Genomic DNA, 26,833 nt, shown 5'->3' on the forward strand with positions numbered 1-26,833 from the left:
TCTAATAGAGATAGAGATCTCTAATAGAGATAGAGACATCTCTAATAGAGATAGAGATCTCTAATAGAGATAGACATCTCCAATAGAGCTAGAGACATCTCCAATAGAGATAGAGATCTCTAATAGAGATAGAGACATCTCTAATAGAGATAGAGAGACATCTCTAATAGAGATAGAGATATCTCTAATAGAGATAGAGATAGACATCACTAATAGAGATAGAGATATCTCTAATAGAGATAGAGATATCTCTAATAGAGATAGAGATATCTCTAATAGAGATAGAGACACCTCTAATAGAGATGAGACATCTCCAATAGAGATCGAGATATCTCCAATAGAGATAGAGATCTCTAATAGAGATAGAGACATCTCTAATAGAGATAGAGATAGAGACATCTCTAATAGAGAGATATCTCTATTAGAGATAGACATCTCTAATAGAGATAGAGATCTCTAGAGACAGAGACATCTCTAATAGAGACAGAGACATCTCTAATAGAGACAGAGACATCTCTAATAGAGACAGAGACATCTCTAATAGAGATAGAGAGACATCTCTAATAGAGATAGAGAGACATCTCTAATAGAGATAGAGAGACACCTCTAATAGAGACATCTCTAATGAAGATAGAGACATCTCTAATAGAGAGAGATAGAGATAGATCTATCTATATTTATCGAGATAGAGATAGATCTATCTATATTTATCGAGATAGAGATAGAGATTGAGATATCTCTAATAGAGATAGATATAGAGATATCTCTGATAGAGATGGAGATAGAGACATCTCTAATAGAGATAGAGACATCTCTAATAGAGATAGAGATCTCTAATAGAGATAGAGATCTCTAGTAGAGATAGAGACATCTCGAAGAGATAAAGATAGAGATCTCTAATAGAGATATCTCTAATGGAGATAGAGATATCTATAGAGACATCTCTAATAGAGATAGAGACATCTCTAATAGAGATAGAGATATATCTCTAATAGAGATAGAGATATATCTCTAATAGAGAGATATCTCTAATAGAGAGATATCTCTAATAGAGATAGACATCTCTAATAGAGATAGAGACATCTCTAATAGAGATAGAGACATCTCTAATAGAGAAAGAGACATCTCTAATAGAGAAAGAGACATCTCTAATAGAGATAGAGACATCTCTAATAGAGATAGAGACATCTCTAAGAGAGATAGAGACATCTCTAAGAGAGATAGAGACATCTCTAAGAGAGATAGAGACATCTCTAAGAGAGATAGAGACATCTCTAAGAGAGATATCTCTAATAGAGATAGAGATATCTCTAATAGAGGTAGACATCTCTAATAGAGATAGAGATAGAGACATCTTTAATAGAGATAGATAGAGATATCTCTAATAGAGATAGAGATCTCTAATAGAGATAGATATCTCTAATAGAGATATCTCTAATAGAGATAGAGACATCTCTAATAGAGAGAGATATCTCTAATAGAGATAAAGACATCTCTAATAGAGATAGAGACATCTCTAATAAAGACAGAGATAGAGATAGAGACATCTCTAATAGAGATAGAGAGAGAGATCTCTAATAGAGATAGATCTCTAATAAAGAGATAGATATCTCTAATAGAGATAGAGATAGAGATATCTCTAATAGAGATAGAGATAGAGATATCTCTAATAGAGATAGAGATATCTCTAATAGAGATAGAGATATCTCTAATAGAGATAGAGATATCTCTAATAGAGATAGAGACATCTCTAATAGAGATAGAGACATCTCTAATAGAGATAGAGATATCTCTAATAGAGATAGAGACATCTCTAATAGAGAGAGATAGAGACATCTCTAATAGAGATAGAGACATCTCTAATAGAGATAGAGATATCTCTAATAGAGATAGAGATAGACATCACTAATAGAGATAGAGATATCTCCAATAGAGATAGAGATATCTCCAATAGAGATAGATATATCTCTAATAGAGATAGAGATATCTCTAATAGAGATAGAGATAGAGATATCTCTAATAGAGATAGAGATAGAGATATCTCTAATAGAGATAGAGATATCTCTAATAGAGATAGAGATAGACATCACTAATAGAGATAGAGATATCTCTAATAGAGATAGAGATATCTCCAATAGAGATAGAGATATCTCCAATAGAGATAGAGATATCTCTAATAGAGATAGAGATATCTCTAATAGAGATAGAGATATCTCTAATAGAGATAGAGATATCTCTAATAAAGATAGAGACATCTCTAATAGAGATAGAGACATCTCTAATAGAGACAGACATCTCTAATAGAGACAGACATCTCTAATAGAGAGATATCTATAATAGAGATAGAGACATCTCTAATAGAGATATAGATAGAGATAGATATATCTCTAATAGAGATAGAGAGATATCTCTAATAGAGATAGAGAGAGATATCTCTAATAGAGATAGACAACTCTAATAGAGATAGAGACATCTCTAATAGAGATAGAGATAGACATCACTAATAGAGATAGAGATATCTCCAATAGAGACATCTCTAATAGAGATAGAGATATCTCCAATAGAGATAGAGATATCTCCAATAGAGATAGAGATATCTCCAATAGAGATATCTCCAATAGAGATAGAGATATCTCTAATAGAGATAAAGACATCTCCAATAGAGATAAAGACATCTCCAATAGAGATAGAGATATCTCCGATAGAGATAGAGATCTCTAATAGAGATAAAGATAGCTCTAATAGAGATAGAGATAGAGACATCTCTAATAGAGATAGAGACGTCTCTAATAGAGATAGAGACATCTCTAATAGAGATATCTCTATCTCTAATAGAGATATCTCTATCTCTAATAGAGATAGAGATATCTCTAATAGAGATAGAGACATCTCTAATAGAGATAGAGACATCTCTAATAGAGATAGAGACATCTCTAATAGAGATAGAGACATCTCTAATAGAGAGAGAGACATCTCTAATAGAGAGAGAGACATCTCTAATAGATAGAGAGACATCTCTAATAGAGAGAGAGATAGAGATAGATCTATCTATATTTATCGAGATAGAGATAGATCTATCTATATTTATCGAGATAGAGATAGAGATAGAGACATCTCTAATAGAGATAGAGACATCTCTAATAGAGATAGAGACATCTCTAATAGAGATAGAGACATCTCTAATAGAGATAGAGATCTCTAATAGAGATAGAGATCTCTATAAGAGATAGAGACATCTCTAATGGAGATAGAGATAGAGACACCTCTAATAGAGATAGAGACACCTCTAATAGAGATAGAGACACCTCTAATAGAGATAGAGACACCTCTAATAGAGATAGAGACACCTCTAATAGAGAGATAGAGATAGATCTATCTATATTTATCGAGATAGAGATAGATCTATCTATATTTATCGAGATAGAGATAGAGATATCTCTAATAGAGATAGATATAGAGATATCTCTAATAGAGATAGATATAGAGATATCTCTGATAGAGATGGAGATAGAGACATCTCTAATAGAGATAGAGATCTCTAATAGAGATAGAGATCTCTAATAGAGATAGAGATAGAGATATCTCCAATAGAGATAGAGATAGAGATCTCTAATGGAGATAGAGATAGAGACATCTCTAATAGAGATAGAGATAGAGATCTCTAATAGAGATAGATATCTCTAATGGAGATAGATATCTCTAATGGAGATAGATATCTCTAATGGAGATAGAGATAGAGATAGAGACATCTCTAATAGAGATAGAGAGATCTCTAATAGAGATAGAGCTAGAGACATCTCTAATCGAGATAGAGACATCTCTAATAGAGATAGAGACATCTCTAATAGAGATAGAGACATCTCTCTAATAGAGATAGATATATCTCTAATGGAGATAGAGATAGAGCTAGAGACATCTCTGATAGAGATAGAGAGACATCTCTAATAGAGATAGACATCTCTAATAGAGATAGAGACACCTCTAATAGAGATGAGACATCTCTAATAGAGATAGAGACATCTCTAATAGAGATAGAGACATCTCTAATAGAGATAGAGACATCTCTAATAGAGATAGAGATAGAGACATCTCTAATAGAGATAGAGACATCTCTAATAGAGATAGACATCTCTAATAGAGATAGAGATAGAGACATCTCTAATAGAGATAGAGACATCTCTAATAGAGATAGACATCTCTAATAGAGATAGAGATAGAGACATCTCTAATAGAGATAGAGACATCTCTAATAGAGATAGAGATATCTCTAATAGAGATAGAGACATCTCTCTAATAGAGATAGAGAGAGTTTTTGCCAGTAAGTGCTTGCTTCCATCTACTGTGCCAGGGCTACAATATATGGCTGGCTCAATAAGGCCCCCCCCCCTCCCTTTCATCCATTGCTGTATAGAAGCCTGTACAGCTAGGTCTTAGGCACTCATGGGACTCACCAGTCAAAACCCTCATGGCTCCATGCACTGCATTCAGATCTCCATTGACGAGCATCTCCATCAGCAAGTTGAAAAGCTGAGGCCAGGCCTCAGGCCAGTCCCAGTGCGCTATCGCAGATACCGCATAGGCCACGCTGGAGCGCACCTTCCTGATTGACTCCCTCAGCCCGTTGGGAAGCAGCTGCCTGATGACCATTTTCGCCTGCAAGATCAAAAGCAGTACAGTTTGAGGCATACCTAAAAAAATAGGATGAACTAGGGCACATGGAATAAAGTAATCGCTGCAGGAAAAACTAATTTAAAAATGCTACAAGAGACCTTTTCCTGCAGACACCGACCTGACCAGTGGCAAGCCGACCAGGACTGGGCCCTCCTATTGGCCTACTCTGTGAATTTTTAAGTGCCTCCCCTGAGGTCCTGTGGGCCTTTAGAAGTGTACTTCTGTGGTGGACTGGGACTTAAAGGATTAGAGTAAGAGGGTAAAATGTTTGACCAGCATGACCTAATCACTTCAACGCGGTCAGTGTCAAACTGCGCCCATGTCCTGTTCTACTGCAACCATTGATTACTACTACTACTGTGTGGTATCTGGGTTACCCTAATAGGATTTTTGATAATTTGGTGCCATTCTGTTGATGACATTTTACTCTGTTTTTCCAATTCATTTTGGGATTTTCATTGATTTGCATTTCCACTGCTAAATATTACTTTAGTACTGAATAAATACACATTTTCTCAAACTGCTCTGCGTCATAGCTACCTGGGGGTTGAGCTCAGGTAAATGTAGGGACTTTAAGGGATCACCCTTCCAAAGATTGTGATTATTGATCCCAAGTGGTGCCAACCCAGTCCTGGGCCCTTGGAAGTAGGTATAAACTGCTGCTCCAGCAAAAAAGCATGCATCGAAGATGTGTGCGGTTCGGAACCGGTGCATCTCCCTCGACGATGACGCATCCCCACTACTGCAAGGATTGACCGCAACGCATCACCACCACTGTGAGGTCCCACTGCAACGCAGCCCCAACTGCGCAGTGCATCGACCCTAGTTCTGACGCATCACCCGCCTTTATCCTAAGTATCACACTGCGTACTCTGGTCCTCATGGTGGACGCAAATATGGTACATTACAGCGGGCCAAGGCTGGTCCCTGTATCTGACCAGCACTCCATCGTGGTTGGCCTGAACTTTTGGATTTGACTCAGTGTAGCGCAACCAGATAGCCCTTTTTCATGATTTATGTTGTTAATCACTGCAATTCAGTTTATTCTTTAAAAATTCATAACTGCGGTTATACTTACTGGACCTTTGTCCTTTTGGTCTTGTTTTGTTCTTTAAATTAAGCTATAGTTTTCTAACCAGGTGTGGTATCTTTTTGTGATGTGTTTCCACTGTTTGAATGGTTTCTCAAATACTTTACACTCTATCTCTGAAGAGAAGCCTGACAGCTCTGTGCCAAGCTACCAGAGGGTGAGCACAGGTTAATTTAGGGTGTGTATCTGACTTAACCTGTTTAGGATTGTGGTACCTGCTTGCACAGGATGCATACCTCTGCCAAACAAAAACCCAATTTTTAACAGTAAACATAACTGAGAATCTGTACACCTCATACCTTTATTAAGACCTACATAGTTCGTTACTGTGTCACTTAAATTTAGATCATCCCCTGAGACACTCTTCGACTACAACACTTAAGGTCATACTCTACTCGCACAAACTTACAAATATGCTTGCAAACCCCGGGCTGTGATCATTCTCAGACAAGGCAGTAATTCCCTGCATGCAAGTAATTAAAAACAGCATGCTCACTGCAACTAATTATTTTTGGATGCTTTGTTGGTGGCAGAGAGTTTGGTTCAAGAAGCAGGATGCAGGACACACAAGCAGTTTCACAATATACCATTTTGTCCACCCAGAGTTAGGAAAATAGGAGAACCAGAAATATACAATTACCTTTATCATAAGTCAGTCAAGGCACACAGGTTAGATACTCATTATCAGAAAACCCTAACATTTAAGCTAGTGGGAAACCTTAAGATCTAACCTAGTACACCAAGGAGTGTGTAATGGTTAATGGCAATCCAAATACATACCCTTTCAGTGGTCTCCGGTGATCTAAATTTTTCCGACTAGGAGCACCAGTGAGTTTCCACATACTGTTTCAGAACAACCGATGCAAGCTGGAAAGACAATCATCAGATTTAAGCTTCAAACATGCAGTATTTCGTTTTTCTTTAATTTGGTAATGTAAAAGTTTGTTACATAGAGCCCTGAAAATTTACCACAGTCCTTAACGAGAAGGCAATGATACAAGCAGCTGAGAAATCCAACCAGCAATGGGCCCTCAAACGGATAAGTTAAGTTTACATTCATGACGATATGTAGTACCCACACCAGATACCAGGCAGAGGGAAAAGTGCATTGTTTTAATAAAGACAGGAAAATAAACGTTGTGTGTAAAGTCTAAAAACCTCAACGTTACAGGAATGGTTACTAACATCACACACATTTGTAGAAGCAGATTGCACATAAGCCCTCCTGCCCCCACACATCCTCCCCTCTGCCCCCCCCCCCCCTTAACGGAGTTCCACAGATCCTATTGATTTCAGTAGTATGAACCACCTTAGGGTTCACCAAAATTTGCAATGGAAGACTTGCTTTAAAGCGCATGCCAGAATGCCACCTCAAAAACAGTGCATGCTATAAATGTGGAACTGGCAATACCCGGTCACTAGCAAACTCTCATATCCTTGGGCAAGGTTGGTCCTATGCAAAACTATCAAAAATAAAATGTGGATTCCGCAGATCCTGCACACTCTACTCAAATCCTCCAAGAATTAAGGATAAAGCATTAACCTCTGATCCCAGAAAAAGATTGTCTATCTAGACAGAATTGCACAGTGTGAAACTGGAGAATTTGGAATGAATCCCAGTTTCCCTGCTTGACCAAACTGCATGATCATAGACAATTTATTTCACTAAGCCTCCATTTTGTTCCTTATCACATATGAGAGAACCTTCAAATACAAGAACTCACAACGTATGCTGGAGAAAAACCTCTTTTGCTTGCATTAATAGACTAGAATATTGCTCCATGTACAAAAAGAATTCAGCCCACGTATAGGGTACACATCCCCTCTAACTTGCACCTTAGTTCACTAAAAGCACCGTCATCCAAAAGGATCAGGAATGTTTGTTAATCCATGTTTAAAAACTCTTGCTTGGCTTCAAATACAAAACTTTATACAAAAATATTTGACTTAAACTTCACTATTGATGTCACTACCGTAATACTAGGCATCTTTGCTGCGGAGACTATTCCGCCCCTTATACAAACCAGATCTTCTCTTGATCAGCCTTCTACTGATCTGTGAACTAAACTCATTCTATCAGTATGAAAATGCTTGACAAATAAAAGTGGAGTGCTCTTTAAAATAGCAGCAGCAAGACGGCGTCTGAGTAGAAGCCACCTTACCTCTCTCCCCCTTGGCGGTGTAAATATCCCAGCTGGTGGCTACGAGTATGCGCTGGAGCTGCAGTGAAGTCCACGACTGTCACGGTGTTCTTCGGTGGATTTCTCCGACATTCCATCAAGTCTGACAGCGAGGACATGCCTGCGAGGCTCAAGGGAACTTCTGCGGGGGGCACTGGGAGGCCCTAACGCGGCTTCTGCTAACAGTGTTAGCAGGTTCCGGGCACGCCTACGGTGGCTGCCAGGAAACTAACACGCTATCGGCTGGAGCACTGCTAGAAACAGGGCACGAGCCCAACACCAAGACCGTTGCAATGGCTGCTCAAGGAAGGGTAAAAGCAGCGAACGACCACTACTGCCGTACAGTTGCGGCGTGAGGGCTTTGATTTGAAAATAGATCTCAAAAAGGGGGAGCTACGGCTAAATAAACGCGACAAACAGGGAAAAATCGAACATCACAAAATTGAACTTCCAGGAAAAAGAAATCTACGGTGAGCTAAACCACCTACGGATGTAGGGAACTCGCAACCATCCATCTTAAACATCTTCTCACCCAAAGCTTTGGGTGGGGAATGGGTCACCCAAATTGAGATGCAAAAGGATTCCAGCATTAACAATGGCAATGAGGATATGGACAGGGCTTGAAGCGACCATATATCAGAAACTAACCAAGCAATAACATCTGCAGTGCAAACACCCACTGGACAAAGTAAAAGGTCAGACGTCCCGGACGGGGGAAACATGACTCCCTGGCAGGAAAATTGTGAGAACACCATCATAGAGGCACATGTACATGCCGTACATATTAGTCCGAGGGAAGACGTCTTAGAGGAGGGCACTCGACCCCGGATGATGGATGCGGGTATGTCTGGCATAACTAATAGCGAACAGGAAAGCAGAGTAACAGCTGTGGCTAGCAAGACTGGGCTACACTCTCTTGGAGGAAGTGAGGGCCAAATATGGAAGTTGGCTGTTTGACCCCAGATGTACCGGGGAAAAATTAATCTCACTGACAGAAGAGTCAGAGGTTTCAGACATTAGCCTATCTATCAGTAGTGAGGAGGATGGTGTGGGGCTCCTCCTCAGATAATACCAGCCCTTCAGAGATAGCCACAACCACAAAGAAAAAAAAACAAACGGAAGATCCCAGGGGAGCACAAGATGGTGGAGGAAGTAGGGTGGGACTATTTAGCAACACAAATGCTCCCCCCCCCCCCGAGGGGATAGATGAAGGTGAGATGCAAACGGCGGTGAATTCCAATGGGATCTCAGATCATATGAAGCGAGTAAACCCCGCCGAGTCCTCACTGGCTCTGATCTTGCAGTCCCTGCGAGCCTTTCAGGATGCTGTTAAAACCGACAATCGACAGGCACGGCTAGCCACTAAAACTCCAAGGCTCCGTACAGAAAGTTTGAAAGATCTGCTCGGACATTGCTGAGCGACTGAATATGGTGGAGTCACGTATTGGAAATGCTGGAAAGCACAGTGGTAATGTTGAAGGCGCAGGCCTCATTGCAGGACAGTACTATAAAAGGATGTGATGTGGAAGCTCGAGGACTATGAGAACCAGCAGCGGCGCAATACTCTAAGGCTGTTAGGGGGCCCGGAGAACTGTGAGGGCAACAATGTAAGAAAGTTCGTAGTAAATATGCTGAGAGGCCCCCTACCAGAGCTTTCTACAGGAGATTGGGACAAGGAAGTTCAATGTGCTCACAGATTCCCTATTTCACCATCAGGGCATTCCTCCGGAGAAAATCTCTACCGAGTGCCAAATTGATTTATTGTGCCGACTTTTTGCTTCGTCAAGCCGTGTATGATCTAGCTGGACCCAATGTCAAAAGGAGGTTTGAAGGTTTTTCCTTTTTACTAAGCCTGACTTTGCACATGCTACGGTCGAAAGGAGATTACGGCTCAGGCAATTAATGACCCCATTTCAATCTGCAGGGGCCTTGGTTTTCTTACAAAATCCAGCCAGGTTGAAGGAGATATACAAATGCCAGAATTTCAGTTCCACTTCTGAAGTTCAATGACAGAAACTTTTGGACGATATTGCAACAGGGAATATTGGGGGTAAATAGTAAAAATATCTATTGTAAGCAAGAATTTCAGGCTTATGAACAGTGGTTCCTCGGGATACGGGTATCTGGCAAGCCACATTCAAAGGGGGAGGAGGTAAAGGGAGAGGATGGGTGGCACAGACGTGCTCACACGGGCTCATGTTTAAGCCTGGTTGCCTGATTTTTGGTGTGGGGGGGTAGAGGGGGCGATACTTAGGGGACGAGAGGAACATAGTTAAGTTTGGGGGTGCCGCTCGAGGACCGTTTCCGGGGTGCCGCTCGAGGACCGTTTCCCTGCTGCTGGATACTGGGGCTTGTCAGCACAACGGACGCCGCATCCTGGAGCAATAACGCTGCCTGAACTCACCTGCTGAAGGGGAGAGCCTGCTAATTGAGATCCACGCATTCGGGACTGCGAGGACCAGGGAGCCGTGCGCGCTCCACACCGGCTGCACCTGGCCCTCTTCCCGACTCCTCCCCTGCAAGGTACATTACGACTCGCGGCCCCCGCTTCGCGGGTGCCGCTCGAGGACCGTTTCCCTGCTGCTGGATACTGGGGCTTGTCAGCGCAACGGACGCCGCATCCTGGAGCAATAACGCTGCCTGAACTCACCTGCTGAAGGGGAGAGCCTGCTAATTGAGATCCACGCATTCGGGACTGCGAGGACCAGGGAGCCGTGCGCGCTCCACACCGGCTGCACCTGGCCCTCTTCCCGACTCCTCCCCTGCAAGGTACATTACGACGAACGGCCCCCGCTTCGCGGGAGCCGCTCGAGGACCGTTTCCCTGCTGCTGGATACTGGGGCTTGTCAGCGCAACGGACGCCGCATCCTGGAGCAATAACGCTGCCTGAACTCACCTGCTGAAGGGGAGAGCCTGCTAATTGAGATCCACGCATTCGGGACTGCGAGGACCAGGGAGCCGTGCGCGCTCCACACCGGCTGCACCTGGCCCTCTTCCCGACTCCTCCCCTGCAAGGTACATTACGACTCGCGGCCCCCGCTTCGCGGGAGCCGCTCGAGGACCGTTTCCCTGCTGCTGGATACTGGGGCTTGTCAGCGCAACGGACGCCGCATCCTGGAGCAATAACGCTGCCTGAACTCACCTGCTGAAGGGGAGAGCCTGCTAATTGAGATCCACGCATTCGGGACTGCGAGGACCAGGGAGCCGTGCGCGCTCCACACCGGCTGCACCTGGCCCTCTTCCCGACTCCTCCCCTGCAAAGTACATTGCGACTCGCGGCCCCCGCTTCGCGGGTGCCGCTCGAGGACCGTTTCCCTGCTGCTGGATACTGGGGCTTGTCAGCGCAACGGACGCCGCATCCTGGAGCAATAACGCTGCCTGAACTCACCTGCTGAAGGGGAGAGCCTGCTAATTGAGATCCACGCATTCGGGACTGCGAGGACCAGGGAGCCGTGCGCGCTCCACACCGGCTGCACCTGGCCCTCTTCCCGACTCCTCCCCTGCAAAGTACATTGCGACTCGCGGCCCCCGCTTCGCGGGTGCCGCTCGAGGACCGTTTCCCTGCTGCTGGATACTGGGGCTTGTCAGCGCAACGGACGCCGCATCCTGGAGCAATAACGCTGCCTGAACTCACCTGCTGAAGGGGAGAGCCTGCTAATTGAGATCCACGCATTCGGGACTGCGAGGACCAGGGAGCCGTGCGCGCTCCACACCGGCTGCACCTGGCCCTCTTCCCGACTCCTCCCCTATCTCCGCCCCCCTCCTCTATATTATCACAATACAGTTCTCGCGCGCTAGCGGGACGCGTGCGGGACGGGAGCCGGGGCGAAGACCGGGCAAAGAGCGGGCCCTCTGAGGCCCTCAGAGTCACGAGGAGACCGGACTGGGGTAAATCCCTATTCGCAACATCTACGAACCGTGAGTCTACAGTTTGATACTGTTAATATTAACATGGCTGACATTGTAGCTATTAACTCTCCTGCTAAACATGGTGTTCCAACCAAAGGTACATTGGTAGACTATTTTAAAAAGATGGCAGTACCCACGGACAAGGAGACTACACTCGATGAACGAAGGGCCGAGCGACGCCGTTCCATAGAGTGCATGAAAAATAGGACATTACTGGACAGTACATCTCCTCTGACTTCGTCCCTTATTGTGCTAAGCCCTTCTACCTTGACGCAGGAGGCGCTAGCCATGGATAACGTCCCAGAGCTGTTAAGAACAATTGATCCTATACCCAGTAATTTTAACTCCTTACCAGTTTTAACTAATGTGTCTTCCGCTTATACTTCTACTATTTCTGGAAAGGAAATCGATATTGTTATTACTCCAACTGAACCGAGGGCTAAGACCACTATTAAAAAGGCAGGGAGGGTACAGGTGTCCAAAGTTATAAGGCCCCCCCCGCTCAAGAGAAGAAAGAGGTTAGGTAACTTGCCAATTCGCAATATTAATCACACTGATTTTGGCAAGGGCCCCACACAAACTGAGAGCATTGCATCACTGACAAAGGCTCCATTACCACTCTTAACTACACGCGACTTGGCTGTAACACCCTCCACCTCCCTGGTTCTTCCCCCTCCTGACTTGTCTCGCTCTCCATTGCTCCTACCTGAACTATGTACAGTGACATCACACCTTGAGAGCATCGAGAAGCTGATTAGATAATTCACTCTACCCATCATAGAAAGATTAAAAAATATAGAGTCATGTTAGACCCGGCACCATTGGCGTGGGTCACCCTTCCATTTTTTGTCTGTGCCTCAATGTGTTTTTGTGTTGGTGTTAGCTGCTCAGGGCACTGTGCCACTGCCATCCAGTGCCACAGTGCAAGTGCTCCCTATGGTAAAATGTATTATGTGAATTGACTTCCACGTTTGGTTTATTTGGTTTACTATCAGCCCCTAGTAGAGTGCACCAGGGGTGCCAAGGGCTTGTATATCCAAATGCTGCTAGTGGGCTTGCAGCACTGGTTGTGCCACCCACCGAAGCAGCGGGGTAAAATGTGTCTAGGGTCCGCCACTGCAGACCCTGCGCGCGGTCTGGTACCGTCGCGCTGACTGAGCAAGTGTCCCCACTTACCAGTCCCTAAACCTTCCCTTAACTACATGTTAGTCACCCCTCTGGTAGGCCTGAGCGCAGGGTGCATTGTAGGTATAAGGTAGGACATGCCCTGATGGTGTGGCATGTCTTAATAGTGAATTACAGCCCTTTTCGTTTTTCACTATTGAAGGCTACCTGCTCTCCATAGGCCAGGATGGGCTGCTGGGATCGCTACACGCTGTGACCCCAGTGGACTCAGAGAGCATGGTAGAAAGTCATGTTTAGTATGCCTGAACTCAGGATAATAAAATACGTCTTTTAGTAAAGGTTATTTTAATATCCTGGGTTTGCAAATGCTACTTTTAGAAAGTTAGCCTTTGCGTGCCTAACCATCTCAGGCCGCCTCTGCTGTGTGTGTGTGTTCTGCCTAGCAACAGTACAGGAGCAGGGCTGGGGGATTCCAGGAGACAGGTTGGCTGCCAGGTGGTGGGTAGAGAGATTACACCAGGATGGGTGGGAGGAGTGCACCCTGACTCTTGAATAGACCTGTGCTCTGCCACCACAAAGCCGGCGCCGCCCCCTGTGGAGCGGCTGATGTCTCTGCCCTGCTACTGAAAGGAACAAGCCGAGTCACCACAACAGAGTGCTCCAAAACTGGACTGAGCCAGGCCCAGGCCCCCTGGCGCTAAAGAACAAAAGAATCCCTGTATAAAAGTAGGAGCCTGGCTCCTAAGAAATCAGATCCAGATTGAACCACGAAGGAACTCTGCCCGACTAGAAGGACCTGGAAGAAGCTGAAGGAGGAGTAACTTTCCCTGACCTGAGGGACTGGCCTGCAGTAGGTGCCTTGCTAAGGAAGGAGAGGAAAAAGACTGAAAGAGACTTTTGCACTTTGTTCTTCAACTATCTCCAAGGGCTTGGAAGAAGAGCTTGCCCCCTGAACTGAACCCCAGGACCAGTGGGTTCACCGTGTCTCCGCTCGTCTGAGAATTCGAGCCGTGTGCTTTCTCCCGCCGGAGTGCCCTGCGCACCTTCGCATCCCTCCTAGGGCCGTGACACCCAGAAGCCTGGCCGCCTCCACTCGCCGAGAGCCCCGCTCTACCTGAGTCGCTCTGGACCCACGAGTCTGGCCGTCCCGCTTCCCTGTCACCTGCCTGCTACTGGAGCGCGCTTGGTGCCCTTTCGCCCTCCCGCCGGATTTCTAGTGGGGAAGTGAAATCCAGCCTCGGACGGCCGCCCGTACGTCGTAACGTATCCGGCCGCCCCGCTTCACCTCCCAGCCTGAGTCTGACCGTGCCGCCCTCCGCAGTGACCTCCCGCACAGTCCGTGTCGGAGGCCCTGGGCCGCACCTGTCTACCGAAAGCCGCCCGCTGAATTCTTGATCCGGAAGACCCACGAGGTGCAGAACCTGCATCTCTCCTGAAGACTCGTCCAAGCACATCGCACGTTCCCAGGTACAGTGAACTCTCTATCGGACTCGGGGTCCGCAACGTTCTGATTTCCCCGTATCACTGTACCCTGGGTGCCCTGCGCATCATCGTGACTGGACCGACTCAACCGAGCCCTGTGAAGCGCTCGTGATCGAATAAGTTACCAAAGACAAGAACAGTGCCTAATTATCATCTTGTGGCTTCCATTTCGTAACCGTTATTGATGGTCTTGTACATGCCTGCGTAACAAAGAATCTTTTATATAAAGCATCCGTATTTTTGATACAACTTACGCCTGGTGTCCGTTTGTGGGGGATCATTGTGGTTTACTGTGTGTGATCGTAAATGCTTAACTGACTAGCGCCCTGAAGTTTAGCCCTGACTGCTCGCGCCACACTACCTATAGGGTGAGCAGGGGTTGTTCTGAAGGGGTAATTCCCTCGCCCTGAATAGAAGAAGGGACCGCTGCTTGTCACAAGTACCTACCTGTGCCAACCAGAGGTTCCCCATTCTAACATTGGTGGCAGCGGTGGGATTTCGAATTTGCATTTATGATTTACATACAGTGAATTATTGATCACCACGTAGAGCAGACCTATAACGCAGCCACAGATTGATTGACAGTTGTGCTAAAGAAGAATCTCCACCTTAAGAAACCATGCCTAGCTCAGTCAACGGAGGCGGAGCGCCCTCTGTATTCTCTGGAGTGGATGACATCGATTGGGAGCCCGAGGCACTGAGGAAGTGCACAAATGATGTCCTGAAGGGATATCTCTCCAAGTACAGAATAAAGCAAAGTGGACTAAGCACCAAGGATCAGTACGTGACCGCACTGAGAGCCTGGCACGAATCAAAGTTCCCAGAGAATGCCCGGGAGGTGATACCCCCCGAAGGTGTGTTTGAGCCTAGCAGAAGCCTGTCGCCAGAGGAGTTGGCCGACAGGAGTGCCGCACGAGCACACGAGGTGGAGATGGCAAAACTGCAAATGGAGAGAGAAAGGCAGAAACTGGCCATGGAGCATGAGGTAAAAATGAGGGAGTTGGATCTCAAGGCCAGGAGTTTAGACAACTCACCCTCTGGTGGCAGCAATTCGACAGAGTCAAGGGTGCACATTCCTAAAGATGTAGTCAAAGAATATTATAAGCAGGATGATATTGGGCAGTGGTTTAGGGCCTATGAAGTAGCCATGTCCTCCCACCGGGTCCCTGAGAAGGATTGGGGAGCGGGGTTGTGGGGAAGGTTCCTAAGTGAGGGGCGGGACACACTGCTAGACCTCCCCTCTGATGTCCACACATCCTATCCACACATGAAGGAGGCTCTTATGACAAGGTATGGGTTAACTCCTGAACTGTACAGACAGAGATTTAGGGATTGCACCAAGAAACCTGGTACCACTTATGTAGAATATGTGACCTTTTTTTGCAGAGCGCTGGATGGTTGGGTGAAGGGTAGCAAAGTGAATGATTACCAAGGGCTGTTTGATTTAATTGCATGGGAGCACTTGTCGGATAATTGTTTTCCTGAGCTACGCCAACACCTGATCGATAGCAAGCTGTCCAACCCGAGGAAGCTTGCTGAGGAGGCGGACCGCTGGATCAGCACCAGGGTCCACAAGGGTCCCGTAGGAGGCCCCGCCAAGGGTGTTCAGGGTCCCCAGCAGAAGAGTGGGGGGGACAAGGGTAAACAGAGGGAGTTCTACAGAGGGCCCCAAAGTAATTCCCAAGGGAACCAAGGGAAAGGTTCTCAGCCACCCCCACCCCCGAAGCAGACCGGGGCCCCGACAGGTAACCCTGTTCAAAGAGGGCCCCTCCGATGTTACAAGTGTAACAACCTGGGGCACATTTCCGTGGATCCCAAGTGCCCCCTGTATGGTAAACCAGTACCCTCTGGTGCTCCACCCCCCAAGCAGGTGAATAGTGTAGCCTTGGGGAGGGAGATAGATGTCCAAGGGGCGGGGGATCCCGTACAGATGACCCTAGTCTCATTAGGAGACAGTGAGATGGTCGCTGAGGCCCAGCTGCCCCCCAATACTCAAAAGTATGGGCAGTGGGTGACCATAAATGGCAAGAGGGTGGGAGCTCTTAGAGATACAGGAGCCAGTGTGACTGCTGTCAAGCAACACCTGGTGTCTCAAGAGCAGGTTGTCCCGCACGCATTCTGCCGTGTTGTCAACGCTGACAACACAGAGAGTCAGTGTCCAATGGCTCAGGTTCCCTTTGAGTGGGGGGGGGTCTCTGGTACTCTGCAAGTGGCTGTGAGAGAGGCCATGCCTGTTGATTGTCTCCTAGGTAACGATTTGGAGAGCTCCCCTTGGGAAAAGGTGGAGAAGACAACTCACCTGCGGATGGTGGGCTTGCCTGATTGGGCGTGCGTGACCACCCGGTCGATGGCAGCCAGTAGGGGTGTTGAAGGAACCCTGGAGCCTGAGGGAGAGGCCCAGGAACCGGCCTTAGAGAGAGGGCAAGGGAGGCACGGGAATCCGGCTCCTGACGTTCCCACGGCCCAGGAGGAAGCAGACCTTGAGGGGGATGCCCTGGAGCCTACCGGGGAACAGATAGCCGAACTGGGGGACCTGCCTGAGCTGACCCATTGGCAGCAAGAAGGAGGCCCCACCAGGGAGGAATTCTGCAGGGAGCAGAAAGAGTGCCCCTCTCTAGAGGGTATGCGGCAGCAGGCTGCAGCCCAGGCCAATGGTGATCAGTCCGGAACTCACTTGATCTACTGGGAGAACGACCTCCTATACTCCGAGCCTAAGGTTGCTGAACCTGGGTCAGCCCGTGCGCTGGTGGTACCCCAGAGGTTCAGAGCCTTCCTACTGGGGCTGGCTCACGACGTACCGTTAGCAGGACATTTGGGGCAGGACAAGACCTTTGAAAGGCTTGTCACCCACTTTTATTGGCCCCAAATGCGCAGGAGTTCTGACACTCACTGCAGGACATGCCAGACTTGCCAGGCAAGTGGCAAGAGTGGAAGGAAGCTGAGAGCTCCACTCCAACCTTTCCCTGTGGTCAGTACCCCATTCCAGCGGGTGGGGATTGACATTGTGGGGCCACTGGACCCCAAGACAGCCATGGGCAACAGGTTTATCCTGGTCTTGGTGGACCATGCCACCCGGTACCCTGAAGCCATCCCTCTGAGGACAGTGACGGCCCCCGTGGTGGGACGGGCACTGATGGGAATTTTCTCACGAGTAGGATTCCCTCTAGAGGTGGTGTCTGACAGGGGGACCAACTTCATATCGAAATATATGAAGTCCCTTTGGCAAGAGTGTGGTGTAACCTACAAGTTCACCACACCTTACCATCCCCAAGGAAACGGGTTGGTTGAGCGCTTCAACCGAACCCTGAAGGGCATGATTATGGGTCTCGAGGAACCCATGAGGCGTAAGTGGGACGTCCTCTTACCATGCCTTCTCTTTGCGTACCGCGAGGTGCCACAGAAGTCTCTAGGGTTCAGTCCCTTTGAGCTTTTGTACGGCCACCCAGTACGGGGACCTCTTAGTCTGGTCAAGGAAGGCTGGGAGCAATCTCCCAGGAAACCTCCCCAGAATGTATACAGTTACATGCTGGCCTTCCGGAACCAGACTAGGCGTTTCAGGCAACTTGCTGAGGCAAACCTGGAAGCCAGCCAGGAGGAAATGAAGCGGTGGTACGACCAGAATGCCACTCTGGTTGAGCTTCAACCTGGCCAAAAAGTGTGGGTCCTGGCCCCTGTGGAGCCTTGTGCACTCCAGGACAAGTGGACAGGACCCTTTGAGATTGTGGAGCGCAAGAGTTCTGTCACCTACTTGGTGGACTTGCGGTCTCCGAGGAACCCCTTAAGGGTCCTACATGTCAATCGACTGAAGCCCCACTTGGAGAGGTCCGAAGTGGGCATGCTCTTGGCCACCGATGATGGGACGGAAGAGGAGTCCGAGCCTCTTCCTGACCTCTTGGTAGCCTCAGAGCGAGACGGGTCAGTGGATGGGGTAAACCTCTCACCCACCCTGACCCCTGAGCAACAGGGTGACTGCCGCCAGCTGCTGGGGCAGTTTCCTGACCTGTTCTCCCTGGTTCCCGGTATCACAAATTGGTGCGTCCATGATGTGGATACGGGAGACAGCTTACCTGTGAAGCACAAGGCCTACCGGGTAACTGACAGGGTCAGGGCCTGCATCAAAGAGGAGGTCTCGAAGATGCTTGCCCTAGGGGTGGTTGAGTCCTCCAGCAGTCCTTGGGCCAGCCCAGTGGTCTTGGTCCCAAAGGCTGCAGCGCCGGGTGCCACGCCCGAACTCCGGTTCTGTGTGGACTACCGAGGACTCAACTCAGTCACGAAGACTGACGCGCACCCCATCCCCAGAGCTGATGAGCTCATCGATCGGTTAGGGGCTGCACGGTACCTCAGCACGTTTGATTTAACGTCTGGGTACTGGCAGATCGCCTTGACTGATGGGGCCAAAGAGAGGTCCGCATTCTCTACACCAGATGGGCATTACCAGTTCCGGGTGATGCCCTTTGGGATGAAGAATGCCCCTGCCACCTTCCAGAGGTTGGTCAACCAGGTGTTGGCTGGGCTGACCGAGTTCAGCGCCGCCTACCTGGATGACATCGCAGTGTTCAGCGGCACATGGGAAGAACACCTGCAACATCTCTGGGAAGTGTTGATGGCGCTGCGCAAGGCAGGCCTCACGATCAAGGCAAGCAAGTGTCAGATCGGGCAGGGTTCAGTGGTGTATTTGGGACACCAAGTGGGGAGCGGCCAGGTGGCGCCCCTCCAACCCAAAGTGGAAACCATCCTGGCTTGGGAGCCCCCAAAGACCCAGACGGAGGTGAGGGCCTTTTTAGGACTCACCGGGTACTACAGGAGGTTTGTCAAGGGGTATGGCAGCATCGTTGCCCCCTTGACAGAGCTGACTTCGAAGAAGCAGCCCAGAAAAGTGATATGGACTGACACCTGTCAGAAAGCCTTCGACACCCTGAAAACTGCCATGTGCACGGCGCCCGTGCTCTTGGCTCCTGACTTCTCCAAAGAGTTCCTGGTGCAGACGGATGCATCAGAGCATGGTGTAGGGGCTGTTCTCTCACAGATCACTGAGGAGGGCTTTGACCAACCCGTAGCCTTTATTAGCAGGAGGCTACTTCCCCGGGAACAAAGGTGGAGTGCGATAGAACGAGAAGCATTTGCTGTGGTCTGGGCGCTGAAGAAGCTAAGACCCTACTTGTTTGGGTCTCACTTCCGGGTTCAGACCGACCACAGGCCCCTCAGATGGTTGATGCAAATGAGGGGTGAGAACCCAAAACTGTTGAGGTGGTCCATCTCCCTACAGGGTATGGACTTTACGGTGGAGCATCGCCCTGGCACGGATCACGCCAATGCTGACGGTCTGTCCAGGTTTTTCCGCCTTAGTGATGCAGAACTCCCTGGGGTAGGGTAGTTCTCCCCACTTTTCAGCTGGAGGGGACACGTGTTAGACCTGGCACCATTGGCGTGGGTCACCCTTCCATTTTTTGTCTGTGCCTCAATGTGTTTTTGTGTTGGTGTTAGCTGCTCAGGGCACTGTGCCACTGCCATCCAGTGCCACAGTGCAAGTGCTCCCTATGGTAAAATGTATTATGTGAATTGACTTCCACGTTTGGTTTATTTGGTTTACTATCAGCCCCTAGTAGAGTGCACCAGGGGTGCCAAGGGCTTGTATATCCAAATGCTGCTAGTGGGCTTGCAGCACTGGTTGTGCCACCCACCGAAGCAGCGGGGTAAAATGTGTCTAGGGTCCGCCACTGCAGACCCTGCGCGCGGTCTGGTACCGTCGCGCTGACTGAGCAAGTGTCCCCACTTACCAGTCCCTAAACCTTCCCTTAACTACATGTTAGTCACCCCTCTGGTAGGCCTGAGCGCAGGGTGCATTGTAGGTATAAGGTAGGACATGCCCTGATGGTGTGGCATGTCTTAATAGTGAATTACAGCCCTTTTCGTTTTTCACTATTGAAGGCTACCTGCTCTCCATAGGCCAGGATGGGCTGCTGGGATCGCTACACGCTGTGACCCCAGTGGACTCAGAGAGCATGGTAGAAAGTCATGTTTAGTATGCCTGAACTCAGGATAATAAAATACGTCTTTTAGTAAAGGTTATTTTAATATCCTGGGTTTGCAAATGCTACTTTTAGAAAGTTAGCCTTTGCGTGCCTAACCATCTCAGGCCGCCTCTGCTGTGTGTGTGTGTTCTGCCTAGCAACAGTACAGGAGCAGGGCTGGGGGATTCCAGGAGACAGGTTGGCTGCCAGGTGGTGGGTAGAGAGATTACACCAGGATGGGTGGGAGGAGTGCACCCTGACTCTTGAATAGACCTGTGCTCTGCCACCACAAAGCCGGCGCCGCCCCCTGTGGAGCGGCTGATGTCTCTGCCCTGCTACTGAAAGGAACAAGCCGAGTCACCACAACAGAGTGCTCCAAAACTGGACTGAGCCAGGCCCAGGCCCCCTGGCGCTAAAGAACAAAAGAATCCCTGTATAAAAGTAGGAGCCTGGCTCCTAAGAAATCAGATCCAGATTGAACCACGAAGGAACTCTGCCCGACTAGAAGGACCTGGAAGAAGCTGAAGGAGGAGTAACTTTCCCTGACCTGAGGGACTGGCCTGCAGTAGGTGCCTTGCTAAGGAAGGAGAGGAAAAAGACTGAAAGAGACTTTTGCACTTTGTTCTTCAACTATCTCCAAGGGCTTGGAAGAAGAGCTTGCCCCCTGAACTGAACCCCAGGACCAGTGGGTTCACCGTGTCTCCGCTCGTCTGAGAATTCGAGCCGTGTGCTTTCTCCCGCCGGAGTGCCCTGCGCACCTTCGCATCCCTCCTAGGGCCGTGACACCCAGAAGCCTGGCCGCCTCCACTCGCCGAGAGCCCCGCTCTACCTGAGTCGCTCTGGACCCACGAGTCTGGCCGTCCCGCTTCCCTGTCACCTGCCTGCTACTGGAGCGCGCTTGGTGCCCTTTCGCCCTCCCGCCGGATTTCTAGTGGGGAAGTGAAATCCAGCCTCGGACGGCCGCCCGTACGTCGTAACGTATCCGGCCGCCCCGCTTCACCTCCCAGCCTGAGTCTGACCGTGCCGCCCTCCGCAGTGACCTCCCGCACAGTCCGTGTCGGAGGCCCTGGGCCGCACCTGTCTACCGAAAGCCGCCCGCTGAATTCTTGATCCGGAAGACCCACGAGGTGCAGAACCTGCATCTCTCCTGAAGACTCGTCCAAGCACATCGCACGTTCCCAGGTACAGTGAACTCTCTATCGGACTCGGGGTCCGCAACGTTCTGATTTCCCCGTATCACTGTACCCTGGGTGCCCTGCGCATCATCGTGACTGGACCGACTCAACCGAGCCCTGTGAAGCGCTCGTGATCGAATAAGTTACCAAAGACAAGAACAGTGCCTAATTATCATCTTGTGGCTTCCATTTCGTAACCGTTATTGATGGTCTTGTACATGCCTGCGTAACAAAGAATCTTTTATATAAAGCATCCGTATTTTTGATACAACTTACACCTGGTGTCCGTTTGTGGGGGATCATTGTGGTTTACTGTGTGTGATCGTAAATGCTTAACTGACTAGCGCCCTGAAGTTTAGCCCTGACTGCTCGCGCCACACTACCTATAGGGTGAGCAGGGGTTGTTCTGAAGGGGTAATTCCCTCGCCCTGAATAGAAGAAGGGACCGCTGCTTGTCACAAGTACCTACCTGTGCCAACCAGAGGTTCCCCATTCTAACAAGTCACGACTGGGGAATTTAGAATCTTTATTCACAAAAAATCCAGGGACACCGAAAGATTCCACACATTACCCGTCTCCCCCTACGGATTCAGATCCACCTCTCACGCACACTAGGATTAACGAGATAGGCAGCTCCAATTCTCAGTGTAGGGATAAGCCCACCCTTACCGCAATTAATCCAAGTCATGGCCAACATGTAGATGGTGAACTAAGGAAGGAAATAATAAACCCTAACAGAGTAACATCCCCAAACGAGAAGGGGGGGAATCACTTCTCAGTTATAGTAAGTGATTCACGTAGCCATCAAGTTAATTTGCCCCCAGAGGCGGTACCATATGTGGTGGTGTTAACTGAAGTTCCACCTCTGGATAAGGGCAGAAATGAGGGTTATTATAACCTAAAAAACAAAATCGTGCACTGGCTTAGGACAAATAGACCCCTTCCCCCTAACATCAATGGAGAGATACTGCATGTGCGGAGACTTCCTTGGTTGGGCCGTAGAATCAAAGATCTAGAAGGGGATGTAATCATTATTAATTTTAGAGACCCCAATGCAGTCAAATACATCTTAGACTACCCTCTGGGCTCTACACGGGGATCTATAAACCCCCGTGTATTATCTTATTTCTACCCAAGATCAACAGTCTCTTATAATGTACATCCCAGGGCTCCAAGAAAAACTGTGGCCCTTTTTCATCCATTCGTAGCACCATCTGCTTCCCTTGTTCCACATTGTAACATGCATGTACCTAGTCACGTGGCATATGAAAAAGTAGCAGAATGGACTACGGTTCCACCTAGAAATCACAGAATGGGACCTCGGAGGGTGAATTACACGCTACCATTTACTCCCCTCGAAGTTGATAATAGATTTGGGGCTTTATCAGGAGTTGATGACTGTGATTGACTCAGTATTTCCTTTGGCTATGGGCATAGCATACATGGGGGCCAGGACGAGGGTATGGATTTGATTTTCAAACGGTCGACTTGCTGTCCACACCATCCTATCTCTGACAGGCAACTTATGTCCTCACTGGTGGGTCGCTCAGGGCCCCTGGAACATGCTCTGGCGGCCACAGACGAAATAGCTACCGAATCTTACTGTTCCGCAAACATGGAGAACGGGGTGGAGGCGGTGGGTGGCTGCTTCCCACGAAAGGCCAAAGTTCCACAGGGGCCCTCATGCAACGCACAAAGTGCGCGGGAGGTCTGTGCTCTATTGAGGATAGAAGAAATTACCCCGCACGAGGCTTTTATGCCTGTAACTAGAACTTTGAGGGCTTTAGAGATTCTGTCATGGAATGTGGCTGGGCTCCCCAATAAGTTAGGCAATACTGATTGGGAAACCTTTATCAAAAAACAGGACATATGTATGTTCCAAGAGACGTGGTCCAGAGAAAATCTTAGCCACCCTGGTTTTGCTACTTTTGATATTCCAGCTAGATGGGGCGGGAAGGGACGCCCGTCTGGTGGCCTATCAACATGGATTGCATGTCATTTAGGTTGCACTGCCGAGGTGGTAGAAACTAACTCTCTGGATATCCTATGTGTCGTCCTGCGTTGGCCCAATGGGGCGGGTCTGAGACTGGTAAATATATACTCTAGACCGGTTGGAGTTGCAGCCACCTCAAGGACACTGGAGGATTTAGGGCTTTTTCTTGACTCCCTCACTGGCCCAGATATACTCTTGGTCGGAGGGGATTTCAATATTCAGTTCGAACCACTCCCGGCGTATCTAGATGGGATCAGCAGTGAGGAGGATGATTTCTGGGGAATTCAGAGAATTACAGGTCCGCCAGCCAGGGTAGCATCACCTCTCCTATTGCAAGTTCTAACATTAATATTGGCAAATTCACTTAGAGCATGCAATGGTAGGTTTAAGGGGGATAATCCGCCCAAGCCAACTTTTAATAGACCAAGGCAGGAGTCCCGGATCGATTACATACTGATCAGACTCCAAGACTGGAAATTGGCATTAGACTTTAAAATTGCCCAAAGGGCTGATAGTGATCATAACCCCTTAATCCTCTCATTAGCTGTGGATGGTTTTCTCAGGCCAGAAACTCGGGGAAATGGTTTACCTGCCCCTAGCCTCACTCTGTCTAGCAACAGACGAAGACTAAGTTAAGTTTGCATTGTTTCTTAGATGTCAGACATTTGTGCAGTGCTTTGTAGTAAAAGGATAGAGATTTTTGGAAGTGTGGCAAGGTTTAATGGGGATAGGGTATCAGTCATAGGCCAGCCCCATAAAAGTGTATGGGGGTATTGAGAGTGGCATCCATCAATATATGTGGCCTAAATGATGTGAAGAAAAGACATAATGTTGCGGTTGGGTTACAGTCGCTGGGTGCTAATATCATTTGCATCCAGGAGACACATATAGATGGGTCACAACTACAGATTTTAAATACACTGAGATTTAGGGTGGTAAGTGAGATGACACAGGGGGCCAAGGTACGGGGTGTGGTGATCCTGGCCAAAGGAGGCGGGCTGCAGTTTAAGCGATCATGTTCAGATAAATGTTGTCATTGCGCAATCACTGAATGCCAATATGGGGCGGGGAAGAAACTAACGAGTACAATATTTGGATGCAATGGTGATGATCCTACAGTATTGAATACTATCTCGAGCGAACTTGCTCACTAGCCACTCGCACTTATTGTATGTAGAGACTACAATATTAATCTACCAAGCGATTGTTCTCTTGAGGGAGGAGATATGTGGGACAGACGCAAAAGAAGGAAAATATAGAGTCAATCGGATGTTTAAGAGCTGTGGGGAGACTGGAGATTGGAACAAACAAAGGATTGTTGTGGACACTACCGGAGCGATGAGCGGGGCGTTGAGTACGAGATGAGCTGAGTCCGGAGGAGTCCGGAGGAGAGGGGCGCCCGTAGGAGAGGGGCACCTGACCCAGCAGAGCACCCCAGAGCGGTCTACGGAGCTTTTTCTTGCTACAAAGAGGTCTGCCCTGCGGGGACTTTGCCACTTATTTACTTACTTTTGTGGCCTGTGTCAGAGGCCTCTCTTCGCTCTGCTTTGCCGCATTGGGGGATTGACCGGCGGGAGCTTGCTTTTGGGGGGTGCTGTCGCTTGGTTGCCAGGTCCCTTCCGCCGCCGCGTTTCGAGCCGCAGTGCGGGGGGACTACAGCCCCCACAATCCTCCGCAAGTCCCGCCCACCGTCGACATCACCGGAGACGCAGAAAGGCACCGGCGTTTCTCCTGCGACGCGTGCGGGACCAGCCTGGCTAAGCTCGGGCACCCCTCTAAGCTGCTGTTAAGGTGAGCCCAAAAAAGCATTATGGGGAAACGAAACACCAGTGCCATCACACAGGCCTCTGAGGGCCCTTCTGTCCTCCCACCCTCATTTGAGAGTATGCTGGAAAATGCTTTCAATTTGGTTAGCACTGAAATTGCCAATACCGAGAGGAGGATGTCATTGGGTCTTATGACTTCACATTTAGAGCTCCAGCAAGACTGCCCAAATAATGCTGTGCCGTTTTACCCTGCGGTCACAGTCACGAAATCTACATTGTCGGTTAACCCACCGGCTAACCCCATGGTAGCTCAATTTGGGGGTAGCAGTTCAACTATTATCATTGACTCACAACAAGATCCTGTCATTCTAACCGTTAACCCTCCCCCGACCTCGAGTAATAAGACTGTCGGAGATAAGAGGAAAAGGGGTCCCTCGAAACAAACAATAAATAAAAGGAAACAACCCCTACGCAACAAGAATCAACCCACACCCCAGAGTATGTGGACCAGAGGGAAACAATTATCAGGGGCGGCATGGATGGAATGGATAGTAATGAGTCTTTGCAACTGGTTGAGGGGGATACAGTTATAATCCCCCATAAAGAAGGACATAACTCTGCCTGTACACAGACTGAGCCCATAATTGAAAGCGTTACTCAAAAAAAGTTAAACGGAAATTTTATTGAGACTATAGTCGACACAATTTTTAAACAAATGGAAAGTCAAATGATCAACAGTTTAATACAATTTTTAAAAGACGTGATAGATTGGAAAACCTGGTAAAAAAGGAAGATGTAAAAAGGAAAGGGGTGATTAGCCTAGATCTGCTGAGGGGAGAACGACTACTGAAAGATATGGAGGCCGCTAGTAAGGTCATCTTGGGAGACGGGCCAATCATTAACAGTAGTACACTGGTAAATAACACTGCACCTAGGGATGCCTTAGCAGGAAAAAGCCGACCTGCAACACCATCGCAGCATACTCCAGCTGTAGAAGCTGGACCGCCGTGCCCAGCTAGTGCGGCTGCCGGTACATCAAAGGGGGGACCTAGTTCAGCCACCATAAAGTCGGGGAAACAAACTAATATGGGTTCAGACAAGGGTAAATCCGTTGATACTAGGTCTACAAAACAACCAGGGCCAGCCCTTCACTTGCCCCCTTATGCCTGCCCTTATGTCTTGATCTTAGCAGGTGTACCATTGCTTAAGGGGGGACAAGGTGAGTCCTGGGTGCAGTTGAACAACAAGTGTATCGACTGGTTGACTAAACATAAAGGGGTTGGGACAAATATTTCGAGGGAAATCTTGTCAGTCCGTCGAGTGAGTTGGGTTGGTCCCTTATTTAAGAATATTAATGGAGACTGCATTGTAATTAATTTCAGGCACCCCTCAACAGCAAATGTTATACTCAATAGCAATAATATCTACCCC

At 48.1% G+C, this 26,833-nt stretch overlaps 1 protein-coding gene across 1 annotated transcript in view; it reads right to left on the reverse strand.

Moving 5' to 3' along the window:
• Nucleotides 1–26,833, reverse strand: part of LOC146866699 (importin-9-like) — an 89,032-nt gene that overhangs the window by 12,579 nt on the left and 49,620 nt on the right. The window contains exons 3-4 of the mRNA XM_085600436.1: nt 6,542–6,628; nt 4,452–4,653 (exon numbers count right to left, since the gene is read on the reverse strand). Coding sequence (XP_085456562.1) covers nt 6,578–6,628 — 51 coding nt within the window. The 3' untranslated portion in view covers nt 4,452–4,653; nt 6,542–6,577. The remainder of the gene's footprint in view (nt 1–4,451; nt 4,654–6,541; nt 6,629–26,833) is intronic.

This window comes from Triturus cristatus, chromosome 1_2, assembly GCF_964204655.1.
Source record: "Triturus cristatus chromosome 1_2, aTriCri1.1, whole genome shotgun sequence".
Lineage (NCBI taxonomy): Eukaryota > Metazoa > Chordata > Amphibia > Caudata > Salamandridae > Triturus > Triturus cristatus.